The sequence below is a fragment of the Pempheris klunzingeri genome, chromosome 11, assembly GCF_042242105.1.
Source record: "Pempheris klunzingeri isolate RE-2024b chromosome 11, fPemKlu1.hap1, whole genome shotgun sequence".
Taxonomy (NCBI): Eukaryota; Metazoa; Chordata; class Actinopteri; order Acropomatiformes; family Pempheridae; genus Pempheris; species Pempheris klunzingeri.
In genome coordinates, this window is record NC_092022.1 from 24,819,510 (window position 1) to 24,838,344 (window position 18,835).

The 18,835-nt window shown below is 44.7% G+C and overlaps 2 protein-coding genes across 4 annotated transcripts in view; both read right to left on the reverse strand.

Annotated features, from left to right (window-relative positions):
- Nucleotides 1-131: 131 nt before the first annotated feature.
- On the reverse strand, nucleotides 132-5,945 carry emd (emerin). 2 transcript variants are annotated; one of them, XR_011585215.1, is made up of 8 exons: nucleotides 5,890-5,945; nucleotides 4,122-4,200; nucleotides 3,617-3,712; nucleotides 3,292-3,323; nucleotides 3,168-3,193; nucleotides 1,028-1,102; nucleotides 471-946; nucleotides 132-421 (listed from the first exon to the last, which is right to left on the reverse strand). XR_011585215.1 is itself a non-coding variant. In XM_070839145.1 (7 exons), exons 2-7 carry the CDS (start codon nucleotides 4,198-4,200, stop codon nucleotides 754-756), a joined length of 501 nt encoding a protein of 166 aa, XP_070695246.1. In that variant the 5' UTR covers nucleotides 5,890-5,945; the 3' UTR covers nucleotides 132-753. The 2 variants fall into 2 exon arrangements, 1 of the variants encoding a protein (XP_070695246.1); XM_070839145.1 differs by having other exon boundaries at nucleotides 132-946.
- A 902-nt stretch (nucleotides 5,946-6,847) lies between these two features.
- The window catches only part of flna (filamin A, alpha (actin binding protein 280)), a 39,916-nt gene continuing 27,928 nt past the window's right edge, over nucleotides 6,848-18,835 (reverse strand). The window contains exons 29-47 of one of the 2 annotated variants that reach the window (XM_070839605.1): nucleotides 18,497-18,686; nucleotides 16,880-17,127; nucleotides 15,266-15,340; nucleotides 14,432-14,531; nucleotides 14,198-14,338; nucleotides 13,958-14,086; nucleotides 13,567-13,740; nucleotides 13,240-13,401; nucleotides 12,925-13,128; nucleotides 12,684-12,836; nucleotides 12,470-12,592; nucleotides 12,071-12,337; nucleotides 11,837-11,974; nucleotides 11,517-11,632; nucleotides 10,310-10,442; nucleotides 10,019-10,195; nucleotides 8,951-9,169; nucleotides 8,636-8,833; nucleotides 6,848-8,538 (exon numbers count right to left, since the gene is read on the reverse strand). In XM_070839605.1, the coding sequence (XP_070695706.1) occupies nucleotides 8,354-8,538; nucleotides 8,636-8,833; nucleotides 8,951-9,169; nucleotides 10,019-10,195; nucleotides 10,310-10,442; nucleotides 11,517-11,632; nucleotides 11,837-11,974; nucleotides 12,071-12,337; nucleotides 12,470-12,592; nucleotides 12,684-12,836; nucleotides 12,925-13,128; nucleotides 13,240-13,401; nucleotides 13,567-13,740; nucleotides 13,958-14,086; nucleotides 14,198-14,338; nucleotides 14,432-14,531; nucleotides 15,266-15,340; nucleotides 16,880-17,127; nucleotides 18,497-18,686 (3,132 nt within the window). In that variant the 3' untranslated portion in view covers nucleotides 6,848-8,353. The remainder of the gene's footprint in view (nucleotides 8,539-8,635; nucleotides 8,834-8,950; nucleotides 9,170-10,018; nucleotides 10,196-10,309; nucleotides 10,443-11,516; nucleotides 11,633-11,836; nucleotides 11,975-12,070; nucleotides 12,338-12,469; nucleotides 12,593-12,683; nucleotides 12,837-12,924; nucleotides 13,129-13,239; nucleotides 13,402-13,566; nucleotides 13,741-13,957; nucleotides 14,087-14,197; nucleotides 14,339-14,431; nucleotides 14,532-15,265; nucleotides 15,341-16,879; nucleotides 17,128-18,496; nucleotides 18,687-18,835) is intronic. The other variant, XM_070839606.1, reaches the window with a different exon arrangement.

Below are 18,835 nucleotides of genomic sequence, written 5' to 3' on the forward strand. Positions count from 1 at the left end.
TGTATGTGTGGATTAACATTAATATTTCACTCTTACTTTCACATCACATCAACATTTTTGTATCCTGTAATAATTCTGTCATGTCCAATGTCGTGTTTTACCAAAATTTCACACAGTCTGTTGAGACCTGATTTCATTTTGTAAAATTTATTAACACATATTGACGACAGCCCTTGGGTTTTGATTGGACAAGACATGGAGGGCAGCTTGGAAACAGACACAGACAGTTCACACGTCTGTTGTGAAACATGACGTCGTCACATGTATTTCTCAAATAAGAACAGATCACATGTTAGAGAACAACTGCAAAAGAAATCAGACGCACAAAAATGCATAGCTGGAAAGCAAAGACATTAAAAGGTGAGGACTAGCATTATTCTTTTTTGTTCTTACTGTCCTGTCCTGTCAAACCCAACGCTTCCTACTCAGGGTGGAAATCTGAAATGGCTCAAAAATGTATACATGTATACATTATCCAAATGTGGTGGTCTGGTGTTTGGGTCTGCAGGCAGTGCATGAGGCAAATGGTTCCAAATAAACTACAGTGTGAATGTGTTAGGATATGGATTCACAGACAATATTTTGTCTGGTTTTGGTCATTTTATGACGTTTGGTGACACTAAGAAATACAGAAAATTCCCAGGTTTGGAAAACTTGTGGCATGAGGTCAAACTGTGATTTGGAATGTGGCAGAAACTAGTTCTCACATACAAAAAAAAACAAAACACTGAGACGTCCTAACAACAAATCAAATCACTGAATCCCAAAAGGATTTTCTGAATTGTGAATCACGCGGCAGTATGCGTAGTAGAGGACAGCAGCTAACACAGCTAACAGCAGCAGCCGTCGGATTACCTTCCACACGCTGCCTCCAGACTTTGCGACTGACTGCCTGGATCCTGCTGCGCTGTGATTGGCTGTTTTGTTGGTGATCTGAACAGGAGGCCTGAAGCACAGGAGGGAGACTTAGACCAGCTGATGAACTCATTTTGTCAGACGCACCTCTAATTTACATTACAATACTCACTCTGTGTCTGAGTCTGACTCTTCATCATCATCATCTTCTTCTTCATCTGGCTCCTCATGTCCTCGTCGTTTGTGCCTGAACGTAGGAAGACACACATTTCAATCCATCAAGTTAGTCAAAGTCATTAATACAAAGTAAACGTTGCTATCAGGTCAGTATGAGACCGATCTGCAGTGTATTCCCAGTGTGGGAAAGTAGCCGAGTACATTTACTCAAGCACTTCTGCTTTATTTGCATATATTATACTGCTGTTTACATAATGGCCACCGCACTTCAGAAGATAATACTTGACTTTTGTATTGTATGAAAACTAACAGGCTGGAGTGCTGCTGCTCTTTTGTCTTGTGGCTCTAAACTGAGAGCTGCTGTAAAGTAAGCAGCTGTAAAATAAGTCATACAGTCCTGGTCATCATTATTGGCACCCATGAAATGTAAGTACATAATGTAGAATATCTCCTGAAAAAAATGAATCTATAGACAACTCATCAGCAAATGATAAAACAACAATTAAAAAAAAAAAAACAATAGGAGGAAAAAATAGAAAATCTAGAAAAGATTGCTGTGACGCTGGTATTGGCACCCTTTAAATCAGTGTGGGGGAAAAAAACCCATTTTGACTCACCTGTGACAAATCAGAAATTAGAATCACCTGTGTCAAACTGTCAGTGCCCACATGACGGGAATTAGCCAATGAATTATGACCTAAATGTTTTAAAAAGCTACGTTACGTCCTGTTCATTTGTCACAATGGTGAAGACAAAGGAGCTGCCTGAGGACATCAGAACTGCTATTATTAGCAAACACGAGACCTCTAAAGGGTATAAGGTCATCTCCAAGGACCTCGGTAACCCTGTTTCAACAGTGCGCAATGTTATTGAGAAGTTTGCAAAGCATGGAACTGTCGAGAACCTCCCTGGACGTGTGGGGAAGAGCAAAATCGATGAGAGAAATCTTTGAAGGTTAGTGCGAACCATGGAAAAAACACCACGTAAAACATCCAAAGACCTGCAAGCTGACCTGGAACAATCTGGGGTAATGGTTTCAACATGTACGATACGCCGAGAAAGACACTATTGTTGAAAAAAAGACATAAAAAGGAACGACTGATCTTTGCCAAAGAGGACCTGGACAAACCACAATCCTTCTGGGAAAATGTTCTGTGGACAGAGGAAACAATAATAGAACTTTTTGGCTACGCACACCAACAATTTGTTTACAGGCGGCGAAATGAAGCTCGTAGGGAAAAGAACACCCTCCCAACAGTTAAGCATGGTGGAGGATCCATAATGCTTTGCTGCATCTGGTACTGGAGGCCTTCACCGTATCACAGGAATCATGAAATCAGAGGATTACCAAGAGATTTTAAAACAAAATGTGCTACCCAGTAAAAAAAATGGACTGTTTTAAACTGGCCAGCAATGAGTCCTGATCTCAATCCAATCGAAAATCTATGGTGTGAGCTGAAATCTGCCACTGGGGGAAGGAATGCTGCAAACGTTCAGGAGCAAAGGAAGAGTGGGAGAAAATACCAGGGTGTGCAACCAAATATTAAGGAGGGATGCCTTCATTTTTTGTTTCCTCTTTGAAAGTAGAACATGTAAGATGTAAAAATGTTTTTTGTTAAATTACTTTGGAAATCCAGTAATACAATTCTGATATTCATTTGGTACATTTTCATTTATTTCTGAAGATATTGTAAAAGGTTTTGCAAAAAATGAAAGGGTGCCAATAATAGTGACCAGGACTGTACATTTCATAGAGTAAATTTATGAATCTCCATTCCCTGCTCCCATATTTTGTGCCCCTGGTCAGAAACACCCTCATAGTACATGAGACCAAACTTTCTTTCATTTTGCAGGTGCAAAGTCCTTAGTAAATCCACCCTTTAATCTAGCTATAACTAGTGCAGCAGCCTTGTTCTGTTCTTTCTTGTTTTTAACACAGCCACCATTTTTGGGAACTTTAAAAAGAAAAAAGAGGAACCACAGGATCTGGTTCTTTCCTGGGTCTCTGTGCTGAACTAGACCTTGGAGGCGACACACACAAAAGCAGAAATGGTCGGAGGTGTGGGGTTAATAGAGGTTCCCTCACAGGTTAATCAGGGCATGATCTTGTGTTTGTGTGTTAAAACTGTACTCACATGTCCCCATATGCATCATGTCTAACCTGTGAAAATGAAAGCAGGATAGTTTGTAAAATTATTTCCAGTCACAGCGCAGAGGAATGTGGCACAAACACAGAAGGGAGGGACAGGCCGGACTCACCGTGTGGTATGTGATGTAGGTGACCTCCTCCTCTGTGAAGCAGTACAAAACACACATTACGGAGATGATAAAAGGTGAATGAACATATGTATGTATGTATGTAAGTGCACGAGAGCAGTGGAGAAACCGAAGTCACATTCCTTGAAAAGCTGATTCAGATTCGGATACTTTTCTAATTAGTATTGTTCACAGACAGGCGCTAATGAGAAGAATCATTAGCTGCATTCCTACTAAAGAACACGTCTCACAAACACACTGCAGGATGTTCATGAGCCCACAGATGACCGATGAGAGAAGAGACGCACCAGTGTGAGGAGCCTCCTACCTTCCTCTCTGTAGTAGGTCTTATCAGACGAGCCTTTCGCTGCAGCGGCCTCCATGGCCTTCTCAAGCTTCTTCTCATACAGACTCCGAGTCGAGTCTGTTCACACAAGCACATTAGCAGCGTCTCAGTATCCTAAAATATACAACATACGACTCGTCTGCATCAAATAACTGGATGGAATTAGGAGAAAACAATGCTAAACATTTCAAATAAACTGGTGTATTGTGAAAATCTCTATGGATTAGATTCTAATATATGAATCTCATTCTATTCTATGTATTTATGCTGTTTCATAAAGGTTTAACTGTGGATTACTCAGAATATGGAGAAAAACAGCCAAAGTATGAACAGATGTAAAAGAACTAGAAGAGCAAATCAAAGACACGGTAAACACTACTCAGGAAATACTGCTTTGACAGAAGATGGCCAAAATGTCTAGACTCTAAATGTGGAGTGAAATCACGGATCAAGTTCTCTTTGTCTTTGTGAAATCAGTCATTCCTACCGACTATGGGTCCATGTTTGATGCCATGTTCCTCAAGCAGCTTAGAGATCTCCTCATCACTTTTCTCGCTCAAAGACATCTGCAGACAGACAGACAGATAGACAGTCAGTCAGATAGATAGACAGTCAGGTACAGTGGGGAAAATAAGTATTTGATACACTGCTGATCTTGCAAGTTTTCCCACTTACAAAGAATGGAGAGTCTGTAATGTTTATCGTAGGTACACTTCAACTGTGAGAGACAGAATCTAAAAAAAACAAAATCCAGAAAAACACATTGTATGATTTTTAAATAATTAATTTGCATTTTATTGCATGAATTAAGTATTTGATCACCTACCAACCAGCAAGAATTCTGGCTCTCACAGTCCTGTTAGTTTGTCTTTAAGAAGCCCTCCTATTCTCCACTCATTACCTGTATAAAAGACACCTGTCAACACACTCAGTCAATCAGACTCCAACCTGTCCAAGACCAAAGAGCTGTCTGAGGACACCAGGGACAAAATTGTAGACCTGCATGAGGCCGGGATGGACTACAGGACAACAGGCAAGCAGCTTGGTGAGAAGATGACAATCGTGGGGTATTGATGATCATGAGAAAGGTGAGGGATCAGCCCAGAACTACACAGGAGGAGCTGGTCAATGACCTGAAGAGAGCTGGGACCACAATGGTAAGGTTACCATTAGTAATACACTACGCCGTCCTGCAGCGCACACACGGTCCCCCTGCTCAAGCCAGCACACATCCAGACCGTCTGAAGTTTGCCAATGAGCATCTGGATGATCCAGAGGAGACATGGGAGAAGGTCATGTGGTCAGATGAGACCAAAATAGAGCTTTTTGGTTTAAAGTCCACTCGGCGTGTTTGGAGGAAGAAGAAGGATGAACAGTGAAGCATGGGGGTGGAAACAACGTACTTTAGGGGTGCTTTTCTGCAAAGGGGACAGGACGACTGCACCGTATTGAGGGGAGGATGGATGGGGTCATGTATCGTGAGATTTTGGGCAACAACCTCCTTCCCTCAGTAAGAGCATTGAAGACGGGTCGGGGCTGGGTCTTCCAGTGTGACAGTGACCCAAAACACACAGCCAGGGCAACTAAGGAGCGGCTCTGTAAGAAGCATTTTAAGGTCCTGGAGTGGCCTAGCCAGTCTCCAGACCCGAACCCAATAGAAAATCTTTGGAGGGAGCTGAAACTCCGTGTTGCCCAGCGACGGCCCCGAAACCTGACAGGTCTGGAGGAGCTCTGTGTGGAGGAGTGGGCCAAGATCCCTGCTGCAGTGTGAGCCAACCTGGTCAAGAACTACAGGAAACGTCTGACCTCTGGGATTGTAAACAAAGGTTTCTGTACCACATATTAAGTTCTCTTTTTCTATTGTATCAAATACTTAATTCATGCAATAAAATGCAAATTAATTATTTAAAAATCATACAATGTGTTTTTCTGGATTTTTTTTTTTTTCTCTCACAGTTGAAGTGTACCTACGATAAACATTACAGACTCTCCATTCTTTGTAAGTGGGAAAACTTGCAAGATCGGCAGTGTATCTAATACTTATTCTCCCCACTGTAGACAGACAGACAGACAGGCAGGCAGGCAGACAGATCGCTCCTCGCTGTGGACCCATGCCGCCCTGTCAAAGCTCGCCGTGGCGCGCAGGAACCAAATGAAACCCACAGATTTATAATCCTGAGCTCTGAATAACCGCCTTTAAAAGAGCACTCGGAGGGTTTGATGGTTTAAAGTTGACTTTAAATGATCTCACTCACCTTAGAAAGGCGCGAACAGTCCGGGACCGAGTCCTGCGTGTGTGCAGGCAGGGCGGGCTGGAGCTGCGCGGTGGGTGGATCATGGCTGTGGCACACCTACAGAGGATCATGGAGCTCCACCAGCAGGCTGCTCTGCTGGGCTCAGTCAACTAGTAATCAACTACTGTGGAATTCATTTCTTACATGAATGGATGAGTGTGATTCTGTGTGGCAGCGGTGTGGAACATGTGCTTGGGACTAAGGTTCTCCTACAGAGGAGTTTATTTTCATGAGACAAACTTCTGTATGTTCTCCACTTCTATTCAATTTATCATTGATGGTTCTGGGTGTGTATAACCAAAATACACTTGGAAATAACACTAGCCTGCTACTGCAAAACCACTACTATTAAAATGAACGCTGATAATGATTTAGATCCCATCCATTCACACATCCATTGTTTAATACATCATTTGTTCCTCAGACTGTTCCTGTTGCCTTCATACTTAACAAGAGTCTTACACACACCAAACCTTCTTCTCTTATAGAATTTAAATAGATGGCTTCATGAAAATGGCATGCCTGTTGCTCCAGGCTCTGCATAAACATTCCCTGTGCTGCAGCGCGCTCTGCAGGCAAACACTGAGTCAGGAGTCAGGCCTAATAAGGACATGTTGGAGATTTCCAGGAAGGGCGTTGGCTGCACACTCCAGTAACATACACATTTTCCACTCTCTGGAAACTTCTGTGGATGTGCACTTATCATTACTGGTATTCTTACTCTGCTTTATCAGAGCAGCCTTCACATTTAGATAAAAAAAAACAGTGTCAAAGAGTGAAGCGCTTTAGTTTTTAGGGCTCACTGAAATCACAACACAAGCACACTCTGTCCCTAATGACACCTACTTTATAACTTAACTGATCCATTCATCCAAAATGACCCACACAAAGTTTAAAGACAGAATAAACAGACACGAGATTGACAGAAAAATACTTAGACAAGTTTATTGTGTATCAAAATACTGTCTTACAAACACTTTTAAAGCCTTTTTTTATTTTTTATTTAGGACAAGATTCATTTTTATGTTCTGAAAGAAAGATTACGCATAAAGCCAGCTGGGAGGGGGTGGCGGCTGAAGGGGGTGAGATACAAACACTGAGCAGAAAACAAAGCAACATCGGCTCTCTTGTTTTTGGTCATCGTGTTTTCAGGACGTGACAAACCACAAAATCATCTTCAGCCCTTCTGCCCAGCACAACATACGGAACTTCCCTTTTTTTTTTTTTAAAACTTTTTAATTCATATGAAAAGTTTTCATACTCAGAGGTGAACCACCACAAACACACGGCACGTCATGTTGGCGTTGTTCTCAGTCAGAGGCCGTCTGTATCCTAAGAGCTTTACGACCTAATGAGCATGCAGAGCACATGTCGGTATCACACGTTAAAACACACAGAAAGCATCGTTGAGCAGCAGTGGTGTTGAGAGCATGTGTGAGACAAACCATGAGTAAGCTAATGTGAAATGTGTCTTTCACCATATCTTTAGTCTCTTGCTATTATTTCCACCTACTCTAATCCACACAACGGCTTTAAGAACAGCAGTGCCTAAAACTGGATCACACTAGCAGCAGGTAAAACGACCGGGTTAGTTAAAGAGCATCATGAACACCACGTGCCGGAGTGGTCTGGGCCATGCTGAGCATTTGTTGTTCCAAGTAAAGCTGACTTTTATACAGACAATTAGAGGTCTTCCATCAAAGCGTGTCAAGAGCTCTTTCACACATTCTTACATCTCACCCATCTCAGCTTAGGAAGGAACGTTTCCTCTGACACTCTTTGGCTCAAGTCCTGTGATTGCTCATATAAAAGTGAATCCATTATTTACGTATGTAAGAGTAGCTCCTCCAGTGTAAACAGTAACCTTCGATCCAATGCTGGGCTCAGCGGGGCCAAAATCTACTGCTGCTACACTACGCTAAGCTAACCTATTATATTCTACACTATTCAGACAAGTTTACTAACATCTACTCATGTCCACGACTGAAAATGTAAAAAGCCTAAGGCACAATAGTTTGCTGGCTTACAGTAATAAAAAGGTGCAACTTTTTCCTCCCTCAATTTATTGAATGGTGTGAATACCAGAAGAATGAGACAAGAAATTGATAAAAAAATGACCATTAGGAGAGAAATATTCTGTGTTTATGCATCATCATTCATCTTTGGGAGATTCTGGACTGGATTACAGCGAAGATGTTGGTTTTCAAATATTCACTTGTGGAAAAGCAGAGATCTGGCTGAGGGTCGACACTGATGCGAGAGTTTGTTTTGTAGTTAATTGTTATAAAATAAGACACCAAAGAAAGAGCCAGAAATCTTAATTTGTAACATGGGAGGGGACTTGGAGCTGTAAACAGTGATTGGTTAGACACTAGATAGACTTTCAGTTGTTTTAAACAGTGGCATAAGTTTCTGATTGGGGTTTTTAGACAGTGATGTGGTAGGGGCTGCCAGGGATGTGCTCATCTCCCCACTTGACCACCAGGATGTACTCCCCCTTCTCTTTGAGCTGGTAGCTGACGTTGTACAAGCGGTTGCCCAAATGTTTCACTAGGATCTCCTCACAGGGGACTTTGGGACCATCCACACCGACCAGGAGCATGTTACGACCTGCAGATAGATCAATAGATTGTTAGTAGTAGTAGTAGTGGCAGCGTAGTGCCTCCTCAGTATGCATCACACACATATTTCTGGGTGTTTTACACACCTGCTTTGCTACAGTCAACACTGAAGCTGTTTTTCTGCCCGATGAAGCCCTTGGTCAGGCCCAGGCCCTTGGCCGTGACCTTGCTGGCATCTGACTGTGTGGGAACAGCCTGCTGAGAACAGCTGATGGCCCGGGTCACAGGGTCGACCATGACAGAGGAGGTTTCGTGCATACTGTGGCTGGACACGAGTTTGGAACCTGCAAAATGGGGTCTCAGTTAATCTCAGAGGTAATCACACTCAGTTTGTAATGTTCTGACATTTTTATTCCAAATTCTTACATTTTCTTTGCCTAAAAAACAAAGCTCTTCCTCACCAGTGATCTTGGCCTTAAAGGGGCTTCCAACGATGTGGTAAGGACCGCCGTATTTGATGGAAATGAGATAGTTGCCGGGAGCCATTGGTGTGTATGTGACCCTGTAGCCCTCGGGGCACTCCACACAGTCCATCTTCACCTTGGAGGGCCCATCGATGGTCACAGCTAAAGCACCGGGGCCTGCGTTGCTCGTGTTCACCACAAATTCACATGCAGTTCCTGGAGGCGAATGAGACAGAATATGGAGGATTGAGGGGACGATGGAGGTGAATGGTTTAGTGCAGAGGTCAGCCCCTCTACATTGGCTCCCTTTAGCTTTGAAAGAAACAATAATATGGTCTATGTCTCCAGCTACAGCTCTCCCTGCCTCCTTCAAGTGGCTTCTCACCCCCTGGTAAGCTAAAGATGGATAAATCCAAAAAAGGAAAATAGAGAGTTTCACTCTGCGTGGACAGATTCATTTGCTTTCACTGCCAACGATGCTGGCTTACCTGTCTGCTTGATATGTGGCGAGAAATTAGCAAACAACAAAAAATGCAATGTTGAAAGACATTTCCAGAACAAATATACTTTCAAGAAGTGGCTGGACAGTTGATTGCTGTACGTGGCTGAGGAAAAGAACAGAAGACGATGACAGCAAACTGAAGTGGACTTAACTCATAATTAAATACAAGCTGGACTATTTTTATGTTACTCTTTTTAAAGCTATTAGGCTGCAGCTATATGTTTTATTTATGCCAAAGTCTACTACTTTTTATTTTATTAAATTTCCACACATAAGGCGAGGATTCAAATGGTTGAGTTTTTTTTTCCTCCTCTTCAAAAGTCAACATATTTCTTTTTGTAGTTCTATAATTTCATACATGCAACAAACTATAGTTGTTTTATATATAGTATAACTATATATAAAACTTAATACGCGGTGTTATCTTCATTTTAAGGGTCAAATAGGTTTTGCGGCTCCAGATGAATGATATTTGGTGGGAGACAGTAGGACAGGGAAGAAGCTGGTTCTCATTTCCATCCCCATTTCTTTTTGTTATGCTGAGTAGAGGGCCGGTGTGTTACCTGTGGTGCCTCCCTCCAGTCCTTGTCCGTATGCAGACACCATCCCGGGGTCTCCAGCCTGGCCCGTCTCTCCTACTCGGATCTTAAACGGACTACCAGGGATGTGGCTTCCGTTGAACTTCACATCAATGAGATAGAGACCGTTTTCTCTGGGGATGAACCGGACTGCGTACTTATCTAGTCGAGCAGAGAAGAGGGAAACGTAATCAAAATTCGCCCAAAAATGCAACATCCTTTTAGAGCGATCCGTCTGAAGGTGTTTAGGAGTCTGGGTGCCATCTCTGTTGTTACCTTGGTCGATCTCAGTGACGCAACATTCCTCCAGAGCTCCAGATGGGCTGTGGACTTTTGCGTCAATCACCCCCTTTGCGCCATTCAGGCTGACGGCAAATGACGCCGGCTGGTTCACCTTCAAACCCGACTCCTGCTCGACAACACATACTCACACACTCAGCACGGTATCGCCATTAATGAACACCAACCGAACAACTATCCAACTTTCCCCCCTGCCGACCACAACAATCAGCAAACTGTTACTCAATACGGTCTGCTGAACAGCATCATGACCGCCACAGTATCAGATGACTAATGGCACTGTTTAGCTTACCTGGAGGTCGCTAACAAGGCTAAAGAGGAGGGCTGGGCAGTGTAAAGGCAGAGAGAGCAGCTAGTTGTGGGAGTTAAACAGAAATAGAAGAGAGAATGTAAGTTCCTGTATATGTGTGAGCACATCTCTACTTGTGTGAGAGTGGGTCTGCATGCAGGTGAAGATACAAATGAATGTATGGAAGCCTTTTTCCAGCAGAAAGAGAAAAAAAATAGATGAAAAGTTTTGAGAGATATCCATCTCACAGTTTTAGTGAGTGGTAATGCTTACTTAGTATCTCAGAAGTATGACTCTTTATTTCTACCCTGGATTCACCCCTTGTTTTCATTTTGTGCTTCCACAGTGTTGTATTTACTTGTGAGAGTGTGTACAGAGACAGAGGAGAAACAGCCCATGTCAGACCTCTTTAACCCTTTAGCGCCCCATATCACGTTTAGAGGAGGGAGGCTGTTGGGAGCCTTTAGAATGAGGCACGAGAAACACACACAGTCCTCTAGTATCCCAGAAGCCCTTGCACTGCCTAACAATGCAGTAGCAGCTGCTGATCCTAGGCCTGCATCCCTGAACTATCATCTTGTGCACCTCCAACCCTCTCGGCCTGCTGAAACACTCACTACTCTGCTACAGACTTAATTTCAAACTAACCAATAACTGTGATATCTGTCTTTGTTACCAACTCGTCACTAGCAAAGTCTTCATGAGCTGAAAATATTTGTCTATTGTGTAAAAACTTCATAAAGCTGGAACATGATATTTTGTCCACACCTGGACTACTTAGATCTGATATAACACAAAAAGTAAAACTATGAGCTGCTGCTGCTGCATTGTAGGCAGTGTCCTGTGGGCTGGTGTGTGTGCACACGGACGTGTGTGTGTGTCTCAGAGCCTCACCTGAAGACTGGCAACAGTGAGGCGGCGGGCGTCATCCGACGGGGAGGCCACGGGGACGATGAAGGGGCTGTCAGGGATGTGCTCATCGTTGAAACGGATCGACACCTCATAGTCTCCTACAGGAGAATGGATTTCAAGTGAGAAAGTTACAACAATCACACAAAAACAGTGACTGTCTTCATAAAAAACAACATTTATCCCAAAGGACAAGAGTATGAATATATGGAGAGGAACAAAACAGACAGCGTTTAAGACGAGAAATGTTCTGAATGGATAAAAAAAAAAAAAGTCTCATCCTGTCACACACTCTCTTCTCTTACCAGGCTCCTGCACGATGTATGACACTCCACTGGAGCCGTCCTTGCGGTCTTCGAAAGCGATTTCAGCCTTGCTCGGCCCCTCCACAGCGATGCTGAGACCTCCGGCTCCAGCCTCCCTCGTCCAGATGCTGAACTCAGCTACACACAGCACAGGGGCCCAAACAGAGTCAGGTACACGGTTTAAGATAACATACTGCAGCACACACACACTAATAATCCAGCCATCACACTAACCTGGTACTCCAGCCTCCGCTCTCTCCAGGCCCGGCCCTCCAGCACGGACCTTATGAGACCCGCCCTCTCCAAGGGGGCCGACGGTAAACTGGAACGGGCTGCCAGGCACGTGCACGCCGCTGTACTTCACACACACTGTGTGTACACCCATCTCGGTGGGGACGAAACGAATGCAGTAGGTGTTGTTCTCTCCCTCCATGATGTCAGCCTTGTGAACCTGGCCGGATGGACTGGTCACCTCGGCTGTCATGTCCGCTATGCAGATCTCTGAAGAGACAGGCAGACAGTGACACCGTGTAACTTTTACCTTTTATATGATAACGCAACAGTGTTTGGAGTCTATAAAGGGACAGATCACCAGTTTGGGATAACATGATCATTATTTCCTTTCAAAGTCACCTGGGATCTTGAGACTGAGGTCGCACTGGCTGCCGACGTTGGCTACTGATGCTGCTCTCCTCTTCCTGGTGATGCTCTCCTTCATCCTCCCCTCCCCTGTTACCTTCACTGTGAACGCACTCCCTGTGCACACACACAATTATTGATTCAGTTTAGTAATTCAGAACGATGCTGCTGTGTGCTCTGTAAAGCCTGACTGCTTTAAGATAAGCACCTGGCACATGCTGGTCAGCGAACTTGATGTTGATGATGTAATTTCCTGGTTCAGTTGGGCAGTAGGTGACCTTACAGGTGCCGTCCTCCTGGTCCTCAGTGTTGATGTCCACTTTACTGGGTCCCTCAATGGACAGGCTCAGGCCGCCATAGCCTGAGTGTAAGAAGCACGAGAGTGTAGTAAACGGTAAATCTGGATGACAAACTTCCACGTGGTTGAATGTTTTTAATCAAGCGTGTACCTGCATCACGAGTGTCGATGATGAACTCAGCAGGCTCAAAGGTCCTGGCCTCCTTCAGGCCCTGGCCACTCACACGCACACGGCTGGCATCGCCGATCTCCGACTGGTTGATCATAACAGAAATGGGGCTGCTAGGAATATGGCGACCGCCCTTCTTGATGTTCACCAGGTGCTCTCCAATCTCCTTAGGAACAAATGAGATGCCTGTGACAGACAACAGGAGGAGATGGTTAAAACAAAGATTAGGAAGACCGCAGCTAAGACTTTCCTTTCCTTTCCTTTCCAACTGCTCCTTGTTTACAGACACACACTCACCAACGTGTCCGTTACGCAGCATTTTCAGCAGGCAGGGCTCCTCGCGGCCGGAGGGCGTAGTGAGGGAGGCAGTCAGCTGGCTGAGGTCAAGCTCTCCAATGTCCAGTGGGATATCTGCGGCGGAGCCCACCTTCAGCTGGGACATCCTCAAAGAGTCATCACCTGGGGACACAGCAGTGACGGGACAGTTAGACACCCCCAGAGCAGAGAAGACAGGATAGGAGCCAATGGGAGAAAGAGTATCATGAGTTTAAAGTTGTATTTTTTTCCCCCAAGTTGTTAAAAAAAGGTGCAGCCTTCAAATTTTGGGGGATTTGATGGTATTACCAGTAATCCTAGCAGAGAAGGGGCTGCCTGGGATGTGCTTGTCATTGTATTTGACCAGGATGCTGTAGTCTCCTGGCAGGACGGGCAGGTAGGACACGGTGCAGGTCCCATCCTGGTTGTCCATACAGCTGATGTCTGCCTTGGATGGACCCTCGATGGCCAGAGACAGTCCACCTACAAGGACGTGATACGAACAGATGGTGTAATCTGTGACTATGCTGGCTCGTATAGCTCTCTCTAAAACTTGAGCCAAAGTGGTGAGTGTGTTTATGTTGAAAATTAAGTCCCGTGTACAAAGAATGATCGGTGCAGGCATGACTTAAAGGAGTTAGAGGTTATACACATGTGCACGTTCAGGTCACGTGGATGCTGCCATATGACTGCTACATACCCTCTCCAGCATCTTTAGTGTTAACAGTGAAGACAGCAGGCTTGTTGACGGTCCCATGAATGAGGCCGGGGCCATAGGCGCTCACATTACCACTGTTCATGTAGTCCACATAGAACTGTAAGGGACTTCCTGTGAGTGTCAGCAGAGGGAGAGAAAGAGGGGATGGTGATATGAGATGCCATTTTTCATGCACCGTAGAAGGTTACACATTTCTGTAAACACCTCATGGGTGGGTTGTACCTGGAATGTGGATGCCATCGTATTTGATGTCCATCTCATGCAGGCCAGCCTCGGTGGGGGCGTACTTCACAGTAACGGTGCCGTCCTTGTTGTCCGTGATGTCAGGCTTGGCCACTTTGCCTGATGGCATTCGGACCTCACCTTCAGCAGAGGGACAGAAACCCACAGTGAGGTCCACGCAACACAGAGATCCCCCCTAAAGACTGGGGCTCAGTCTGTTTTGATCTATATCACCTGTGATCTCGCCCTTCTGGATGGTGAACGGGATGACCAGGTCGAAGGGTCTCAGCCCCGCCACGTCTAGACCATTCATTCCCATGGGTCTGTCTGTCGCCTGGGAGACAGAGGGCAGAGGTCAGACACACCGTGCGTGAAGAGGTTGTGGTGACGCACAGCAGCACATGTCACAGACGGGATCAACACAGCGCAGGACAGAGCGGCAACACCGACAAACAAAATGGGATGAGACAATCATGAGATGAAATGACAATGGAGATGTTCAGGACCGACACAAACTGTGAGACACAATGAGATACAAAAACAACACCGGTAGGTCAAGGAAGAATTATGAAGTTAGCCATTTTGTAAAATGTGGAGCGACTGACGTGTCCACATTGATGATTCTCAAAATGGCTGCTTTTGTCTCCTAAGCGAGTTGACATGGAGCACTGCTGAACAGATGGGCTGCAACGATTTATGGAAAATATTTCTTTCCAAATTGCAGGGGAGCATTTCCTGAATTGCTTTTAGTGTTCTTAACCTGATAAAACTGTGTGTGCACACGTTTTGAAATTTGCTTTGGACGCTCAAAATGTCGATGTGCCTTTTTGATATCGTGCAGCTCTGTTGCAATGACCATGTGTTTAAGGAATCCTGTTTATGACGGAGGGAGTGAAATGAGAGAAAGAGCCCCCTCAAGGATGAAACACCTGGAATGAGAGACAGCAGACACTGATGCAGGCTGATGAGGAGAGGCCACGTGTGATGATGAGAGAAAGAACATAACGAAATAAAGGACACTGGACAAAAAGAGGGATGAGAGAGGCCGGAGGCAGAGGTTTTTGGTACCCAGGGCTGTTGAGCGTAGTACTGGGGCATTTGGCTCTGCTGCATGAGCTGGTCTGATGGAGCTCCTTCCAGTGCCTGAGGGGAGTGGGAGGTGGTGAAGGGGTGGGTGGGGGCAGTGTAGGGGATGGAGAGGGTAAACAAAAGATGGAAGGGTTTGGAGGGGAAGAAAACAGTCAGAGTGATTTAGAAAATGTCTTTCGCCACCAGGACCCAATCACGGAGCCTCTGTAGGGAGAAACAGCGTCAAGAATCTTTAGTCCGCGCAGCATCTCTCACTCACACCTTTACACCGAACACAAACTCAGCTACGTATGTGTTGGCCGCTGTGTTTGTCATCCTCTATATCCAAGTCGCTCTGCCCGTCAAAAATCCAGAAAGCAAGTCAGCACCAGTCTGGTTTTAAAGCAGATTATAGAAACATCTCAGCTGTTACTCTAAGTCTTCAATGATGTAATTATTGCTCAGTTAGGTCCAGGCAAAAGCAAACATAGTGCCTCCATGTCTACACATTTATCACATGCCTGTGATACAGTAGATCACTCTTTACTCTGGTCTGTGCTGCAAACTGGACTCCAGGCATCAGGCCAGCAGATGATCATCTTTGTCAAACTCTGAATTCCTGCTTGTTACTAGTGATCCATTCAGGGCCTGTACTGTTCACTAGAGCCGTACAGGATACGTCCCTCCGAGCTGGAGAAAAAGGATTATTACCTCCACTCTGAGCCCCATAGTTTCTCTTCAATCACCTAAGAAGAACTACAATTACCACCTTGAGTCTGTTCTAGACCATTAGTCAACTATCAGATAGTCATTCAGTGGGTAGGTACTCAGTTTCCAATTTTGAATATTGTTTTTTCTCTTTTTAACATTTTGTCAGTACATTCTTGCACTACATTTGTACTCATTATGTACAAATGTCATGTTTTCATTAAAAGCCTACTTTGTGTTTACTGTATAGAACACAAAAAAACCCCTACATCTGCTTCCTGCTTATTTCGAAACTCTTAACCAGACGTGCCACGCTACACTGCAGGTGGTTGTGTCAGCCAGTCAAACGACGGTGCTGCTTCTGAGCAGTAAAACAGCTGAAAAGATTTGCAAACTGGCACCAATGAGAGAAAATGACAAGTTTTGCAAGTTTGAGGAAAGTATAACAGCTTGTACAATCCTGTAGAACAACAAAATCCTTGTTGGAAAGTGTCTCCCCCCTCTATTCCTGAGTCAGGGTGTTGAATTCAGCAGTGAAATTGACCTTTGACCATTTGGATATATAATGTCATTACCTCATCATTTTATCCTGTTAGACATTTGTTTGAAATGCTGTCATAATTAAGGAATGAATGAGTTACAGCCAAAAACGTGTTTTGGGAGGCCACAGTGACCTTTGACCATTCTAATCACGTCATCCTTCAGTTCCAGCAGACGTGTGCAGACATCATGAAAGTCCCTTTGGAAACATCACGTTCGAGAGAATGAGTCGGACAACAACTCAACACTTCCAGTGACCTCCATCACTGGCGTGGAGGTACAACAACAACTCTCTGTAACCTCAGCCCCATTCTTAACCACGGTTCTCTGCTGCCTAAATAAAAGGTTAAAATGCACATCACTCACCGTGACTTGGAAGGGACTGTTGGGGATGTGCTCCCCTCCAAAACGGACGCAGATGACATACTCGCCAGGCTGTGGCGCTGTGTAGAAGATGTCAAATGTGCCGTCCTCATTTTCAACCACATCCACGTCGAGCTCTGCCCCCTCGGGCGTGCACACGCTGCAGGTCACCTTTCCTTTCCCTGCAGCCTTGGCGTCCACTGTGATGACAGTCTGCTCGCCAATCTGGATAGTAGGTCCAACACCGGCGCCTTAACAAATGGGAAGAAAGGGTCAGCGGCGAGATGCAAGATGTTGATTTTTTTATCTCTTGGAGACACAAACAGGCAAACATCTCCTTTCACACACACACACACACACACACACACACACAATACACAGCATGCACATTCCACAACCATGGGACCAGGTTAAAGTTGGATGAGATCTAGTCATGTTATTTCCATCTGCTTGTATGCTGTTACCAATGACTCATGTTATTATCATATAGTTTCCATGTACAACTGAAAGCTAGATTAGCCGTTTCCACCATGCCATCCTACCTACTCTGTTAGTCCATTAGTTTGTCCAGTAAAAATGTGAGAGGGAATCAGAGACAAACAGTTGTGGAAGTGGAAAACAAGATGGGAGGAAAAAAGGTATGGGAGAGAGAGCTAGAAGAAAAGAAGGAGAGAAAGAAGACGGAGACAGAATGGCATATCCTGTTGAAAGCTGGTGCCACTATTGTCCATGCTGACAGAAAAGGAAGAATAGGTCCTCTGCAACCCAAAGTCATTCAGTATGCTTACCTAAACCGTGACCGCCGATTGAGACTGATAATAGGAATGGTGAGAAGCAGGGGAGCGAGAAAAAAAGTGACAAATAAGACAGTCAGGTGGGGGTGGGGGTGGTGGGAGGCAATAACTGTGCTCCAAACACATGGTTGAAAACAAAAAGTGATGGTGGAGTGTGAAGCCAGGAGGGGTGGGGGGGTGAGGGGTGTGTGTGTGTGTGTGTGTGTGTGTGTGTGTGTGTGTGTGTATAGCAGGGACCTGGGTGGAGGTGGTGGTGGGGGGGGGGGTGTAACTGAGGAGCACAGCGTGAGGAACACAACATAATGCATGAAAAACTAGATATGAGCAGCAGATACGCTGAGAGAACGAACTCTTAAACTTTTTTTTAATGCCCTCTGAAGACATTTTGCTGGAATGAAACCAAACAGGGCTATAATGGTCGATTATGTTGTGTGACACATCACAGCTTATGAGCTAAAACAGAAAAGAAAATCAGGGAACAAATCTGTGTTTATTTTAAAGGGATAGTTGGATATCTTAGGAAATATGCTTAATTACTTCTTATTGAGGGTTAGATGAGAAGATCGATACCACTCTCGTAAATAAAATATGAAGCAGCAACATGAAAAATGTGGAAATGTGGAAATTCATTATCCCTCCTATGGTACATAGAAGACAGAAGAGAAACTGACCGACAATAAAATAGATTTGGAGTCAAACTAAATTATATAAAAGTCAGAGTACTGCTACCTGTGCAATGTAAAAACAGAGTGTATGTACATGTATCAAATATCCCCACTATAACAGAACACATGTATGCAGAGTAGTGGAGGTGTTGTGTACGTACCTGTGACCGTGCACTTGCTGGCGTCTCCAGTGGGCAGGGCCCTGATACGGTAGGGTGAGTATGGGATCTCATCCCCTCCGTACTTAATGAGGATAGTGTATCTGCCGGTCATGTCTGGCACATAGGACACCAGGTAGGTCCCGTCATGGTTGTCACGGATGTTGGCCTTCTTCGGCTTTCCTTCAGGGTCCTGTGGGAGTTCATCACGTCAGAAAACAAAACTGAAATTAATTAAAGATGACCTGTGCTGGAAATGCAAGGCACATATCTACACGCTATGTGGGAATGTCCTCAGGTTTTCCCTCTGTGGGAAACTGTTTTGGAGTTTGTAGGGAATTG